At 54.3% G+C, this 13,069-nt stretch overlaps 2 protein-coding genes across 2 annotated transcripts in view; one reads left to right on the forward strand and one right to left on the reverse strand.

Moving 5' to 3' along the window:
• The window catches only part of LOC144490458 (polyhomeotic-like protein 1), a 29,225-nt gene extending 18,402 nt beyond the window's left edge, over positions 1-10,823 (forward strand). Inside the window, exons 5-6 of the mRNA XM_078208202.1 lie at positions 3,501-3,720; positions 8,216-10,823. Coding sequence (XP_078064328.1) covers positions 3,501-3,720; positions 8,216-8,370 — 375 coding nt within the window. The 3' untranslated portion in view covers positions 8,371-10,823. The remainder of the gene's footprint in view (positions 1-3,500; positions 3,721-8,215) is intronic.
• A 24-nt stretch (positions 10,824-10,847) lies between these two features.
• Positions 10,848-12,193, reverse strand: LOC144490459 (uncharacterized; the record flags this gene model as incomplete). The annotated part of the gene is made up of 2 exons (XM_078208203.1): positions 10,848-11,486; positions 11,684-12,193. Coding segments are annotated over 2 exons (1,149 nt in total), but the record flags the coding sequence as incomplete, so codon positions are not given.
• Between the last annotated feature and the right edge of the window lie 876 nt (positions 12,194-13,069).

The raw sequence follows: 13,069 nt of genomic DNA on the forward strand, positions 1-13,069 counted from the left end.
GAACCCCGCTCTCTCTCTCTCTCTGTGTGGGTGGGGGGTTTGAACCCCCACTCTCTCTGTGTTTCAGTGAGGTTTGAACCCCGCTCTCTCTCTCTCTCTCTGTGTGGGTGGGGGGTTTGAACCCCGCTCTCTCTCTCTCTGTGTGTGTGTGTGTGTGGGGGGTTTGAACCCCGCTCTCTCTCTCTCTGTGAGGGTGGGGGGTTTGAACCCCCACTCTCTCTGTGTTTCAGTGAGGATTGAACCCCGCTCTCTCTGTGTGTGTGTGTGTGTGTGTGGTTTGAACCCCGCTCTCTCTCTCTCTGTGTGGGTGGGGGGTTTGAACCCCCACTCTCTCTGTGTTTCAGTGAGGTTTGAACCCCGCTCTCTCTCTCTCTGTGTGTGTGTGTGTGGTTTGAACCCCGCTCTCTCTCTCTGTTTGTGTGTGTGTGTGTGTGTGTGGGGTTTGAACCCCGCTCTCTCTCTCTCTGTGTGTGTGGGGGGTTTGAACCCCCACTCTCTCTGTGTTTCAGTGAGGTTTGAACCCCGCTCTCTCTCTCTGTGTGTGTGTGTGTGTGTGGTTTGAACCCCGCTCTCTCTCTCTGTTTGTGTGTGTGTGTGTGTGGGGTGTGAACCCCGCTCTCTCTCTCTCTGTGTGGGTGGGGGGTTTGAACCCCCACTCTCTCTGTGTTTCAGTGAGGTTTGAACCCCGCTCTCTCTCTCTCTGTGTGTGTGTGTGTGTGTGTGGGGGGTTTGAACCCCGCTCTCTCTCTCTCTGTGTGTGCGGGGGTTTGAACCCCGCTCTCTCTCTCTCTCTCTCTCTCTCTGTGTGGGTGGGGGGTTTGAACCCCCACTCTCTCTGTGTTTCAGTGAGGTTTGAACCCCGCTCTCTCTCTCTGTGTGTGTGTGTGTGTGGGGGGGGTTTGAACCCCGCTCTCTCTCTCTCTGTGTGTGTGGGGGGTTTGAACCCCGCTCTCTCTCTCTCTCTCTCTGTGTGGGTGGGGGGGTTTGAACCCCCACTCTCTCTGTGTTTCAGTGAGGTTTGAACCCCGCTCTCTCTCTCTGTGTGTGTGTGTGGGGGGTTTGAACCCCGCTCTCTCTCTCGGTGTTTGTGTGTGTGTGTGTGTGTGTGTGTGTGTGTGGGGGGGTTTGAACCCCGCTCTCTCTCTCTGTGTGTGTGTGGGGGGTTTGAACCCCGCTCTCTCTCTCTCTGTGTGTGTGGGCGGTTTGAACCCCGCTCTCTCTCTGTCTCTCTCTGTGTGGGTGGGGGGTTTGAACCCCCACTCTCTCTGTGTTTCAGTGAGGTTTGAACCCCGCTCTCTCTCTCTGTGTGTGTGTGTGGGGGGTTTGAACCCCGCTCTCTCTCTCTCGGTGTGTGTGTGTGTGTGTGTGTGTGGGGTTTGAACCCCGCTCTCTCTCTCTCTGTGTGGGTGGGGGGTTTGAACCCCGCGCTCTCTCTCTCTCTCTCTGTGTGGGTGGGGGGTTTGAACCCCCACTCTCTCTGTGTTTCAGTGAGGTTTGAACCCCGCTCTCTCTCTCTGTGTGTGTGTGTGTGTGTGGGGGGTTTGAACCCCGCTCTCTCTCTCTCTGTGTGGGTGGGGGGTTTGAACCCCGCTCTCTCTCTCTCTGTGTGGGTGGGGGGTTTGAACCCCGCTCTCTCTCTCTCTGTGTGGGTGGGGGGTTTGAACCCCCACTCTCTCTGTGGTTCAGTGAGGTTTGAACCCCGCTCTCTCTCTCTCTGTGTGTGTGTGTGTGTGGGGGGTTTGAACCCCGCTCTCTCTCTCTCTGTGTGTGTGGGGGGTTTGAACCCCGCTCTCTCTCTCTCTCTCTCTGTGTGGGTGGGGGGTTTGAACCCCCACTCTCTCTGTGTTTCAGTGAGGTTTGAACCCCGCTCTCTCTCTCTGTGTGTGTGTGTGTGTGGGGGGTTTGAACCCCGCTCTCTCTCTCTCTGTGTGTGTGGGGGGTTTGAACCCCGCTCTCTCTCTCTCTTACTCTCTGTGTGGGTGGGGGGTTTGAACCCCCACTCTCTCTGTGTTTCAGTGAGGTTTGAACCCCGCTCTCTCTCTCTGTGTGTGTGTGTGGGGGGTTTGAACCCCGCTCTCTCTCTCTCGGTGTGTGTGTGTGTGTGTGTGGGGGGGGTTTGAACCCCCACTCTCTCTGTGTTTCAGTGAGGTTTGAACCCCGCTCTCTCTCTCTGTGTGTGTGTGGGGGGTTTGAACCCCGCTCTCTCTCTCTCTGTGTGTGTGGGGGGTTTGAACCCCGCTCTCTCTCTCTCTCACTCTCTGTGTGGGTGGGGGGTTTGAACCCCCACTCTCTCTGTGTTTCAGTGAGGTTTGAACCCCGCTCTCTCTCTCTGTGTGTGTGTGGGGGGGGGGTTTGAACCCCGCTCTCTCTCTCTCGGTGTGTGTGTGTGTGTGTGTGTGTGTGTGTGTGGGGGGGGTTTGAACCCCGCTCTCTCTCTCTGTGTGTGTGTGGGGGGTTTGAACCCCGCTCTCTCTCTCTCGGTGTGTGTGTGTGTGTGTGTGTGGGGGGTTTGAACCCCGCTCTCTCTCTCTCTGTGTGTGGGGGGTTTGAACCCCGCTCTCTCTCTCTCTCTGTGTGGGTGGGGGGTTTGAACCCCCACTCTCTCTGTGTTTCAGTGAGGTTTGAACCCCGCTCTCTCTCTCTGTGTGTGTGTGTGGGGGGTTTGAACCCCGCTCTCTCTCTCGGTGTGTGTGTGTGTGTGTGTGGGGTTTGAACCCCGCTCTCTCTCTCTCTGTGTGGGTGGGGGGTTTGAACCCCGCGCTCTCTCTCTCTCTCTCTGTGTGGGTGGGGGGTTTGAACCCCCACTCTCTCTGTGTTTCAGTGAGGTTTGAACCCCGCTCTCTCTCTCTGTGTGTGTGTGTGTGTGTGTGGGGGGTTTGAACCCCGCTCTCTCTCTCTCTGTGTGGGTGGGGGGTTTGAACCCCGCTCTCTCTCTCTCTGTGTGGGTGGGGGGTTTGAACCCCGCTCTCTCGCTCTCTGTGTGGGTGGGGGGTTTGAACCCCCACTCTCTCTCTCTGTGTGTGTGTGTGGGGGGGGGTTTGAACCCCGCTCTGTGTGTGTGTGTGTGTGTGTGTGTGTGTGGTTTGAACCCCGCTCTCTCTCTGTGTGTGTGTGTGTGTGTGGGGGGGGTTTGAACCCCGCTCTCTCTCTCTCTCTGTGTGGGTGGGGGGTTTGATCCCCGCTCTCTCTCTCTCTCTCTGTGTGGGTGGAGGGTTTGAACCCCCACTCTCTCTGTGTTTCAGTGAGGTTTGAACCCCGCTCTCTCTCTCTGTGTGTGTGTGGGGGGTTTGAACCCTGCTCTCTCTCTCTCTGTGTGGGTGGGGGGTTTGAACCCCCACTCTCTCTCTCTGTGTGTGTGTGTGGGGGGGGGTTTGAACCCCGCTCTGTGTGTGTGTGGTTTGAACCCCGCTCTCTCTCTCTGTGTGTGTGTGGGGGGTTTGAACCCCGCTCTCTCTCTGTGTTTCAGTGAGGTTTGAACCCCGCTCTCTCTCTCTGAACAGGAGGATCCAAGTCGAGTATCTGACAATTCCAGCTACGATGAACTGCACCCTCCGCTTTCCCCCAACCTGGTACAGCTCCGGCATTCGCAATGCGATCGGGATTCCAGCAGCGGTGCTCCAGGAATGCCGGACCTGATGGGAATTAATCCCAGTTTCCGGAACGGGAGTCCGGTGCTGTGGTCCGTGGAGCAGGTTCATGATTTCATTTGCTCTTTACCTGGTGAGTAATCGGATATGTAAATATTACACTGTGTGTGTGTGGGAGAGTTTAATCCTGTATATATTACACAGTGTGTGTGTGTGTGTGGGAGAGTTTAATCCTGTATATATTACACAGTGTGTGTGTGTGGGAGAGTTTAATCCTGTATATATTACACAGTGTGTGTGTGTGTGTGTGTGTGAGTTTAATCCTGTATATATTACACAGTGTGTGTGTGTGGGAGAGTTTAATCCTGTATATATTACACAGTGTGTGTGTGTGGGAGAGTTTAATCCTGTATATATTACACAGTGTGTGTGTGTGTGGGAGAGTTTAATCCTGTATATATTACACAGTGTGTGTGTGGGAGAGTTTAATCCTGTATATATTACACAGTGTGTGTGTGTGGGAGAGTTTAATCCTGTATATATTACACAGTGTGTGTGTGTGAGGGAGAGTTTAATCCTGTATATATTACACAGTGTGTGTGTGTGTGGGAGAGTTTAATCCTGTATATATTACACAGTGTGTGTGTGTGTGTGAGTTTAATCCTGTATATATTACACAGTGTGTGTGTGTGGGAGAGTTTAATCCTGTATATATTACACAGTGTGTGTGTGTGAGAGTTTAATCCTGTATATATTACACAGTGTGTGTGTGTGTGTGAGTTTAATCCTGTATATATTACACAGTGTGTGTGTGTGTGTGAGTTTAATCCTGTATATATTACACAGTGTGTGTGTGGGGGAGAGTTTAATCCTGTATATATTACACAGTGTGTGTGTGTGGGAGAGTTTAATCCTGTATATATTACACAGTGTGTGTGTGTGTGTGGGAGAGTTTAATCCTGTATATATTACACAGTGTGTGTGTGTGTGTGTGGGAGAGTTTAATCCTGTATATATTACACAGTGTGTGTGTGTGGGAGAGTTTAATCCTGTATATATTACACAGTGTGTGTGTGTGTGGGAGAGTTTAATCCTGTATATATTACACAGTGTGTGTGTGTGTGGGAGAGTTTAATCCTGTATATATTACACAGTGTGTGTGGGAGAGTTTAATCCTGTATATATTACACAGTGTGTGTGTGTGTGTGAGGGAGAGTTTAATCCTGTATATATTACACAGTGTGTGTGTGTGTGGGAGAGTTTAATCCTGTATATATTACACAGTGTGTGTGTGTGTGTGGGAGAGTTTAATCCTGTATATATTACACAGTGTGTGTGTGTGTGGGAGAGTTTAATCCTGTATATATTACACAGTGTGTGTGTGTGTGGGAGAGTTTAATCCTGTATATATTACACAGTGTGTGTGTGTGGGAGAGTTTAATCCTGTATATATTACACAGTGTGTGTGTGAGTGGGAGAGTTTAATCCTGTATATATTACACAGTGTGTGTGTGGGAGAGTTTAATCCTGTATATATTACACAGTGTGTGTGTGTGTGTGGGAGAGTTTAATCCTGTATATATTACACAGTGTGTGTGTGTGTGAGAGAGTTTAATCCTGTATATATTACACTGTGTGTGTGGGAGAGTTTAATCCTGTATATATTACACAGTGTGTGTGTGTGGGAGAGTTTAATCCTGTATATATTACACAGTGTGTGTGTGTGTGTGGGAGAGTTTAATCCTGTATATATTACACAGTGTGTGTGTGTGTGGGAGAGTTTAATCCTGTATATATTACACAGTGTGTGTGTGTGGGAGAGTTTAATCCTGTATATATTACACAGTGTGTGTGTGAGTGGGAGAGTTTAATCCTGTATATATTACACAGTGTGTGTGTGTGGGAGAGTTTAATCCTGTATATATTACACAGTGTGTGTGGGAGAGATTAATCCTGTATATATTACACAGTGTGTGTGTGGGAGAGTTTAATCCTGTATATATTACACAGTGTGTGTGTGTGTGGGAGAGTTTAATCCTGTATATATTACACAGTGTGTGTGTGTGGGAGAGTTTAATCCTGTATATATTACACAGTGTGTGTGTGTGGGAGAGTTTAATCCTGTATATATTACACAGTATGTGTGTGTGGGAGAGTTTAATCCTGTATATATTACACAGTGTGTGTGTGTGTGGGAGAGATTAATCCTGTATATATTACACAGTATGTGTGTGTGGGAGAGTTTAATCCTGTATATATTACACAGTGTGTGTGTGTGGGAGTGTTTAATCCTGTATATATTACACTGTGTGTGTGTGTGTGGGAGAGTTTAATCCTGTATATATTACACAGTGTGTGTGTGTGGGAGTTTAATCCTGTATATATTACACAGTGTGTGTGTGTGTGGGAGAGTTTAATCCTGTATATATTACACAGTGTGTGTGTGTGGGAGAGTTTAATCCTGTATATATTACACAGTGTGTGTGAGAGTTTAATCCTGTATATATTACACAGTGTGTGTGTGTGGGAGAGTTTAATCCTGTATATATTACACAGTGTGTGTGTGTGTGGGAGAGTTTAATCCTGTATATATTACAGAGTGTGTGTGTGGGAGAGTTTAATCCTGTATATATTACAGTGTGTGTGTGTGTGGGAGAGTTTAATCCTGTATAAATTACACAGTGTGTCTGTGTGGGAGAGTTTAATCCTGTATATATTACACAGTGTGTGTGTGTGTGTGTGGGAATGTTTAATCCTGTATATATTACACAGTGTGTGTGTGTGTGTGGGAATGTTTAATCCTGTATATATTACACAGTGTGTGTGTGTGGGAGAGTTTAATCCTGTATAAATTACACAGTGTGTGTGCGTGTCCGTGTGTGTGTGTCACTGTGTGCGTGTGTGTGCGTGTCCGTGTGTGTGTGTCACTGTGTGCGTGTGTGTGCGTGTCCGTGTGTGTGTGTCACTGTGTGCGTGTGTGTGCGTGTCCGTGTGTGTGTGTGTCACTGTGTGCGTCCGTGTGTGTCTGACTACCTGGTGCATATTCTGATAAAATCAGAGCGGAACCTTTCCACTGACTGTCACCGTGTGTGTGACTGTATTGGTGTCTCTGTGTGACTGTGTGAGAAACAGTATGTCTGTGTCCATGTGTGAGAGTCGGTGTCACTGCGTCACCTGGTGTTTGTGTGTACATGTATCGCCAGTGCAGTTTCCCTGTTGCTCTCACTCTCTCCCCCTCTCTGGCTCCTTCTCACTCTCTCTGTCTCACTCTCTCCCCCTCTCTGGCTCCTTCTCACTCTCTCTGTCTGTCTGTCTCTGTCCCTGTCTCCCTCTCTGTCTCACTCTCTCCCCCTCTCTGGCTCCCTCTCACTCTCTCTGTCTCACTCTCTCCCCCTCTCTGGCTCCCTCTCACTCTCTCTGTCTCACTCTCTCCCCCTCTCTGGCTCCTTCTCACTCTCTCTGTCTGTCTGTCTCTGTCCCTGTCTCACTCTCTCCCCCTCTCTGGCTCCCTCTCACTCTCTCTGTCTCACTCTCTCCCCCTCTCTGGCTCCTTCTCACTCTCTCTGTCTGTCTGTCTCTGTCCCTGTCTCCCTCTCTGTCTCACTCTCTCCCCCTCTCTGGCTCCTTCTCACTCTCTCTGTCTGTCTGTCTCTGTCCCTGTCTCACTCTCTCCCCCTCTCTGGCTCCTTCTCACTCTCTCTGTCTGTCTGTCTCTGTCCCTGTCTCCCTCTCTGTCTCACTCTCTCCCCCTCTCTGGCTCCTTCTCACTCTCTCTGTCTGTCTGTCTCTGTCCCTGTCTCACTCTCTCCCCCTCTCTGGCTCCTTCTCACTCTCTCTGTCTGTCTCCCTCTGTCCCTGTCTCCCTCTCTGTCTCACTCTCTCCCCCTCTCTGGCTCCTTCTCACTCTCTCTGTCTGTCTGTCTCTGTCCCTGTCTCACTCTCTCCCCCTCTCTGGCTCCTTCTCACTCTCTCTGTCTGTCTGTCTCTGTCCCTGTCTCACTCTCTCCCCCTCTCTGGCTCCTTCTCACTCTCTCTGTCTGTCTGTCTCTGTCCCTGTCTCCCTCTCTGTCTCACTCTCTCCCCCTCTCTGGCTCCTTCTCACTCTCTCTGTCTGTCTGTCTGTCTCTGTCCCTGTCTCCCTCTCTGTCTCACTCTCTCCCCCTCTCTGGCTCCTTCTCACTCTCTCTGTCTGTCTCCCTCTGTCCCTGTCTCCCTCTCTGTCTCACTCTCTCCCTCTCTGTCTCACTCTGGCTCCCTCTCACTCTCTCTGTCTGTCTGTCTCTGTCCCTGTCTCCCTCTCTGTCTCACTCTCTCCCCCTCTCTGTCTCACTCTCTCCCCCTCTCTGTCTCACTCTCACTCTCTCTGTCTGTCTGTCTCTGTCCCTGTCTCCCTCTCTGTCTCACTCTCTCTCCCTCTCTGGCTCCCTCTCACTCTCTCTGTCTCTGTCCCTGTCTCCCTCTCTGTCTCACTCTCTCCCCCTCTCTGGCTCCCTCTCACTCTCTCTGTCTCTGTCCCTGTCTCCCTCTCTGTCTCACTCTCTCCCCCTCTCTGGCTCCCTCTCACTCTCTCTGTCTCTGTCCCTGTCTCCCTCTCTGTCTCACTCTCTCTCCCTCTCTCCCCGCTGCAGGTTGCCAGGACCTTGCTGAGGAATTCCGTTCGCAGGAGATTGATGGACAGGCCCTGCTTCTCCTGAAGGAGGAACACCTAATGACAGCAATGAACATGAAACTGGGGCCAGCTCTCAAAATCTGTGCTCGCATCAACCTGCTTAAAGAGCCATGAGAGAGGGGCTGAACCCAACCCAGCCCCAAACCCCCTCTCACTCCCCCCGCCTCCCCCAGGGAGAGAGAGAGAGTGTGAGAGACAGAGAGAGAGGCTGAACCCCAGAGAGAAACCAGCCCCAAACCCCCTCTCACTCCCCCCGCCTCCCCCAGAGAGAGAGAGTGAGAGACAGAGAGAGAGGCTGAACCCCAGACAGAGAGAAACCAGCCCCAAACCCCCTCTCACTCCCCCCGCCTCCCCCTGAGAGAGAGAGAGAGAGAGAGAGAGAGGCTGAACCCCAGAGAGAAACCAGCCCCAAACCCCCTCTCACTCCCCCCGCCTCCCCCTGAGAGAGAGTGTGAGAGACAGAGAGAGAGGCTGAACCCCAGAGAGAAACCAGCCCCAAACCCCCTCTCACTCCCCCCGCCTCCCCCTGAGAGAGAGAGAGAGAGAGTGTGTGAGAGACAGAGAGAGGCTGAACCCCAGACAGAGAGAAACCAGCCCCAAACCCCCTCTCCACTCCCCCCGCCTCCCCCTGAGAGAGAGAGAGAGAGTGTGTGAGAGAGAGAGTGAGAGAGAGAGTGTGTGAGAGAGAGAGGCTGAACCCCAGACAGAGAGAAACCAGCCCCAAACCCTCTCTCACTCCCCCCGCCTCCCCCAGAGAGAGAGGCTGAACCCCAGAGAGAAACCAGCCCCAAACCCTCTCTCACTCCCCCCGCCCCCCCAGAGAGAGAGGCTGAACCCCAGAGAGAAACCAGCCCCAAACCCCCTCTCACTCCCCCCGCCTCCCCCTGAGAGAGAGAGAGAGAGTGTGTGAGAGACAGAGAGAGAGGCTGAACCCCAGACAGAGAGAAACCAGCCCCAAACCCCCTCTCACTCCCCCTGAGAGAGAGAGAGAGAGAGTGTGTGAGAGACAGAGAGAGGCTGAACCCCAGAGAGAAACCAGCCCCAAACCCCCTCTCACTCCCCCCGCCTCCCCCTGAGAGAGAGAGAGAGAGTGTGTGAGAGACAGAGAGAGAGGCTGAACCCCAGACAGAGAGAAACCAGCCCCAAAACCCCTCTCACTCCCCCCGCCTCCCCCTGAGAGAGAGTGTGAGAGACAGAGAGAAAGGCTGAACCCCAGAGAGAAACCAGCCCCAAATCCCCTCTCACTCCCCCCGCCTCCCCCTGAGAGAGAGAGAGAGAGAGAGAGAGTGTGAGAGAGACAGAGAGAGGCTGAACCCCAGACAGAGAGAAACCAGCCCCAAACCCCCTCTCACTCCCCCCGCCTGCCCCAGAGAGAGAGTGTGAGAGAGAGAGAGAGAGGCTGAACCCCAGAGAGAAACCAGCCCCAAACCCTCTCTCACTCCCCCCGCCCCCCCAGAGAGAGAGGCTGAACCCCAGAGAGAAACCAGCCCCAAACCCCCTCTCACTCCCCCCGCCTCCCCCAGAGAGAGAGGCTGAACCCCAGAGAGAAACCAGCCCCAAACCCTCTCTCACTCCCCCCGCCTCCCCCAGAGAGAGAGGCTGAACCCCAGAGAGAAACCAGCCCCAAACCCCCTCTCACTCCCCCCGCCTCCCCCAGAGAGAGAGAGTGAGAGACAGAGAGAGAGGCTGAACCCCAGAGAGAAACCAGCCCCAAACCCCCTCTCACACCCCCCGCCTCCCCCTGAGAGAGAGAGTGTGTGAGAGAGAGAGAGAGGCTGAACCCCAGACAGAGAGAAACCAGCCCCAAACCCCCTCTCACTCCCCCCGCCTCCCCCTGAGAGAGAGAGAGAGAGTGTGTGAGAGACAGAGAGAGGCTGAACCCCAGACAGAGAGAAAGCAGCCCCAAACCCCCTCTCACTCCCCCTGAGAGAGAGAGAGAGTGTGAGAGACAGAGAGAGAGGCTGAACTCCAGAGAGAAACCAGCCCCAAACCTCCTCTCACTCCCCTCACCTCCCCCAGAGAGAGAGAGAGAGTGTGTGAGAGACAGAGAGAGGCTGAACCCCAGACAGAGAGAAACAAGCCCCAAACCCCCTCTCCACTCCCCCCGCCTCCCCCTGAGAGAGAGAGAGAGTGTGTGAGAGACAGAGAGAGGCTGAACCCCAGAGAGAAACCAGCCCCAAAACCCCTCTCACTCCCCCCGCCTCCCCCAGAGAGAGAGAGAGAGTGTGTGAGAGACAGAGAGAGGCTGAACTCCAGACAGAGAGAAACCAGCCCCAAACCCCCTCTCACTCCCCCCGCCTCCCCCTGAGAGAGAGAGGCTGAACCCCAGAGAGAAACCAGCCCCAAACCCTCTCTCACTCCCCCCGCCTCCCCCAGAGGGAGAGGCTGAACCCCAGAGAGAAACCAGCCCCAAACCCCCTCTCACTCCCCCCCGCCTCCCCCAGAGAGAGAGAGAGAGAGAGACTGAACCCCAGACAGAGAGAAACCAGCCCCAAACCCCCTCTCACTCCCCCCACCTCCCCCAGAGAGAGAGAGAGAGAGTGTGTGAGAGACAGAGAGAGGCTGAACCCAAACCAGCCCCAAACCCCCTCTCACTCCCCCCGCGTCCCCCTGAGAGAGAGAGTGTGTGAGAGAGAGAGGCTGAACCCCAGACAGAGAGAAACCAGCCCCAAACCCCCTCTCACTCCCCCGCCTCCCCCTGAGAGAGAGAGAGAGAGTGTGAGAGACAGAGAGAGAGAGTGTGAGAGAGAGAGACTGAACACCAGACAGAGAGAAACCAGCCCCAAACCACCTCTCACTCCCCCCAGAGAGAGAGAGTGTGAGAGACAGAGAGAGAGGCTGAACCCCAGAGAGAAACCAGCCCCAAACCCCCTCTCACTCCCCCCGCCTCCCCCTGAGAGAGAGAGAGAGAGTGTGAGAGACAGAGAGAGAGAGTGTGAGAGAGAGAGACTGAACACCAGACAGAGAGAAACCAGCCCCAAACCACCTCTCACTCCCCCCAGAGAGAGAGAGTGTGAGAGACAGAGAGAGAGGCTGAACCCCAGAGAGAAACCAGCCCCAAACCCCCTCTCACTCCCCCCGCCTCCCCCTGAGAGAGAGAGAGAGAGTGTGTGAGAGACAGAGAGAGGCTGAACCCCAGACAGAGAGAAACCAGCCCCAAACCCCCTCTCCACTCCCCCCGCCTCCCCCTGAGAGAGAGAGAGAGAGTGTGTGAGAGACAGAGAGAGAGGCTGAACCCAGACAGAGAGAAACCAGCCCCAAACCCCCTCTCACTCCCCCTGAGAGAGAGAGAGAGAGAGTGTGTGAGAGACAGAGAGAGGCTGAACCCCAGACAGAGAGAAACCAGCCCCAAACCCCCTCTCACTCCCCCCGCCTCCCCCTGAGAGAGAGAGAGAGAGTGTGTGAGAGACAGAGAGAGAGGCTGAACCCCAGACAGAGAGAAACCAGCCCCAAACCCTCTCTCACTCCCCCCGCCTCCCCCAGAGAGAGAGGCTGAACCCCAGAGAGAAACCAGCCCCAAACCCCCTCTCACTCCCCCCGCCTCCCCCTGAGAGAGAGAGAGAGAGAGAGAGTGTGTGAGAGACAGAGAGAGGCTGAACCCCAGACAGAGAGAAACCAGCCCCAAACCCCCTCTCACTCCCCCCGCCTCCCCCTGAGAGAGAGTGTGAGAGACAGAGAGAGAGGCTGAACCCCAGAGAGAAACCAGCCCCAAACCCCCTCTCACTCCCCCCGCCTCCCCCTGAGAGAGAGAGAGAGAGAGTGTGTGAGAGACAGAGAGAGGCTGAACCCCAGACAGAGAGAAACCAGCCCCAAACCCCCTCTCACTCCCCCCGCCTCCCCCAGAGAGAGAGTGTGAGAGAGAGAGAGAGAGGCTGAACCCCAGAGAGAAACCAGCCCCAAACCCTCTCTCACTCCCCCCGCCCCCCAGAGAGAGAGGCTGAACCCCAGAGAGAAACCAGCCCCAAACCCCTTCTCACTCCCCCCGCCTCCCCCAGAGAGAGAGGCTGAACCCCAGAGAGAAACCAGCCCCAAACCCTCTCTCACTCCCCCCGCCTCCCCCAGAGAGAGAGGCTGACCCCAGAGAGAAACCAGCCCCAAACCCCCTCTCACTCCCCCCGCCTCCCCCTGAGAGAGAGAGAGAGAGAGAGTGTGTGAGAGACAGAGAGAGGCTGAACCCCAGACAGAGAGAAACCAGCCCCAAACCCCCTCTCACTCCCCCCGCCTCCCCAGAGAGAGAGAGAGAGAGAGTGTGAGAGACAGAGAGAGGCTGAACCCCAGACAGAGAGAAACCAGCCCCAAACCCCCTCTCACTCCCCCGCGTCCCCCTGAGAGAGAGAGAGAGAGTGTGTGAGAGACAGAGAGAGGCTGAACCCAGACAGAGAGAAACCAGCCCCAAACCCCCTCTCACTCCCCCGCCTCCCCCTGAGAGAGAGAGAGAGAGAGAGAGTGTGTGAGAGACAGAGAGAGGCTGAACCCCAGACAGAGAGAAACCAGCCCCAAACCCCCTCTCACTCCCCCGCCTCCCCCTGAGAGAGAGAGAGAGAGAGAGAGAGAGAGAGAGAGAGTGTGTGAGAGAGAGAGAGAGGCTGAACCCCAGACAGAGAGAAACCAGCCCCAAACCCCCTCTCACTCCCCCGCGTCCCCCTGAGAGAGAGAGAGAGAGTGTGTGAGAGACAGAGAGAGGCTGAACCCCAGACAGAGAGAAACCAGCCCCAAACCCCTCTCACTCCCCCGCCTCCCCCTGAGAGAGAGAGAGAGAGAGAGAGTGTGTGAGAGACAGAGAGAGGGCTGAACCCCCAGACAGAGAGAAACC

The sequence above is a fragment of the Mustelus asterias genome, unplaced genomic scaffold (assembly GCF_964213995.1).
Source record: "Mustelus asterias unplaced genomic scaffold, sMusAst1.hap1.1 HAP1_SCAFFOLD_3315, whole genome shotgun sequence".
NCBI lineage: Eukaryota > Metazoa > Chordata > Chondrichthyes > Carcharhiniformes > Triakidae > Mustelus > Mustelus asterias.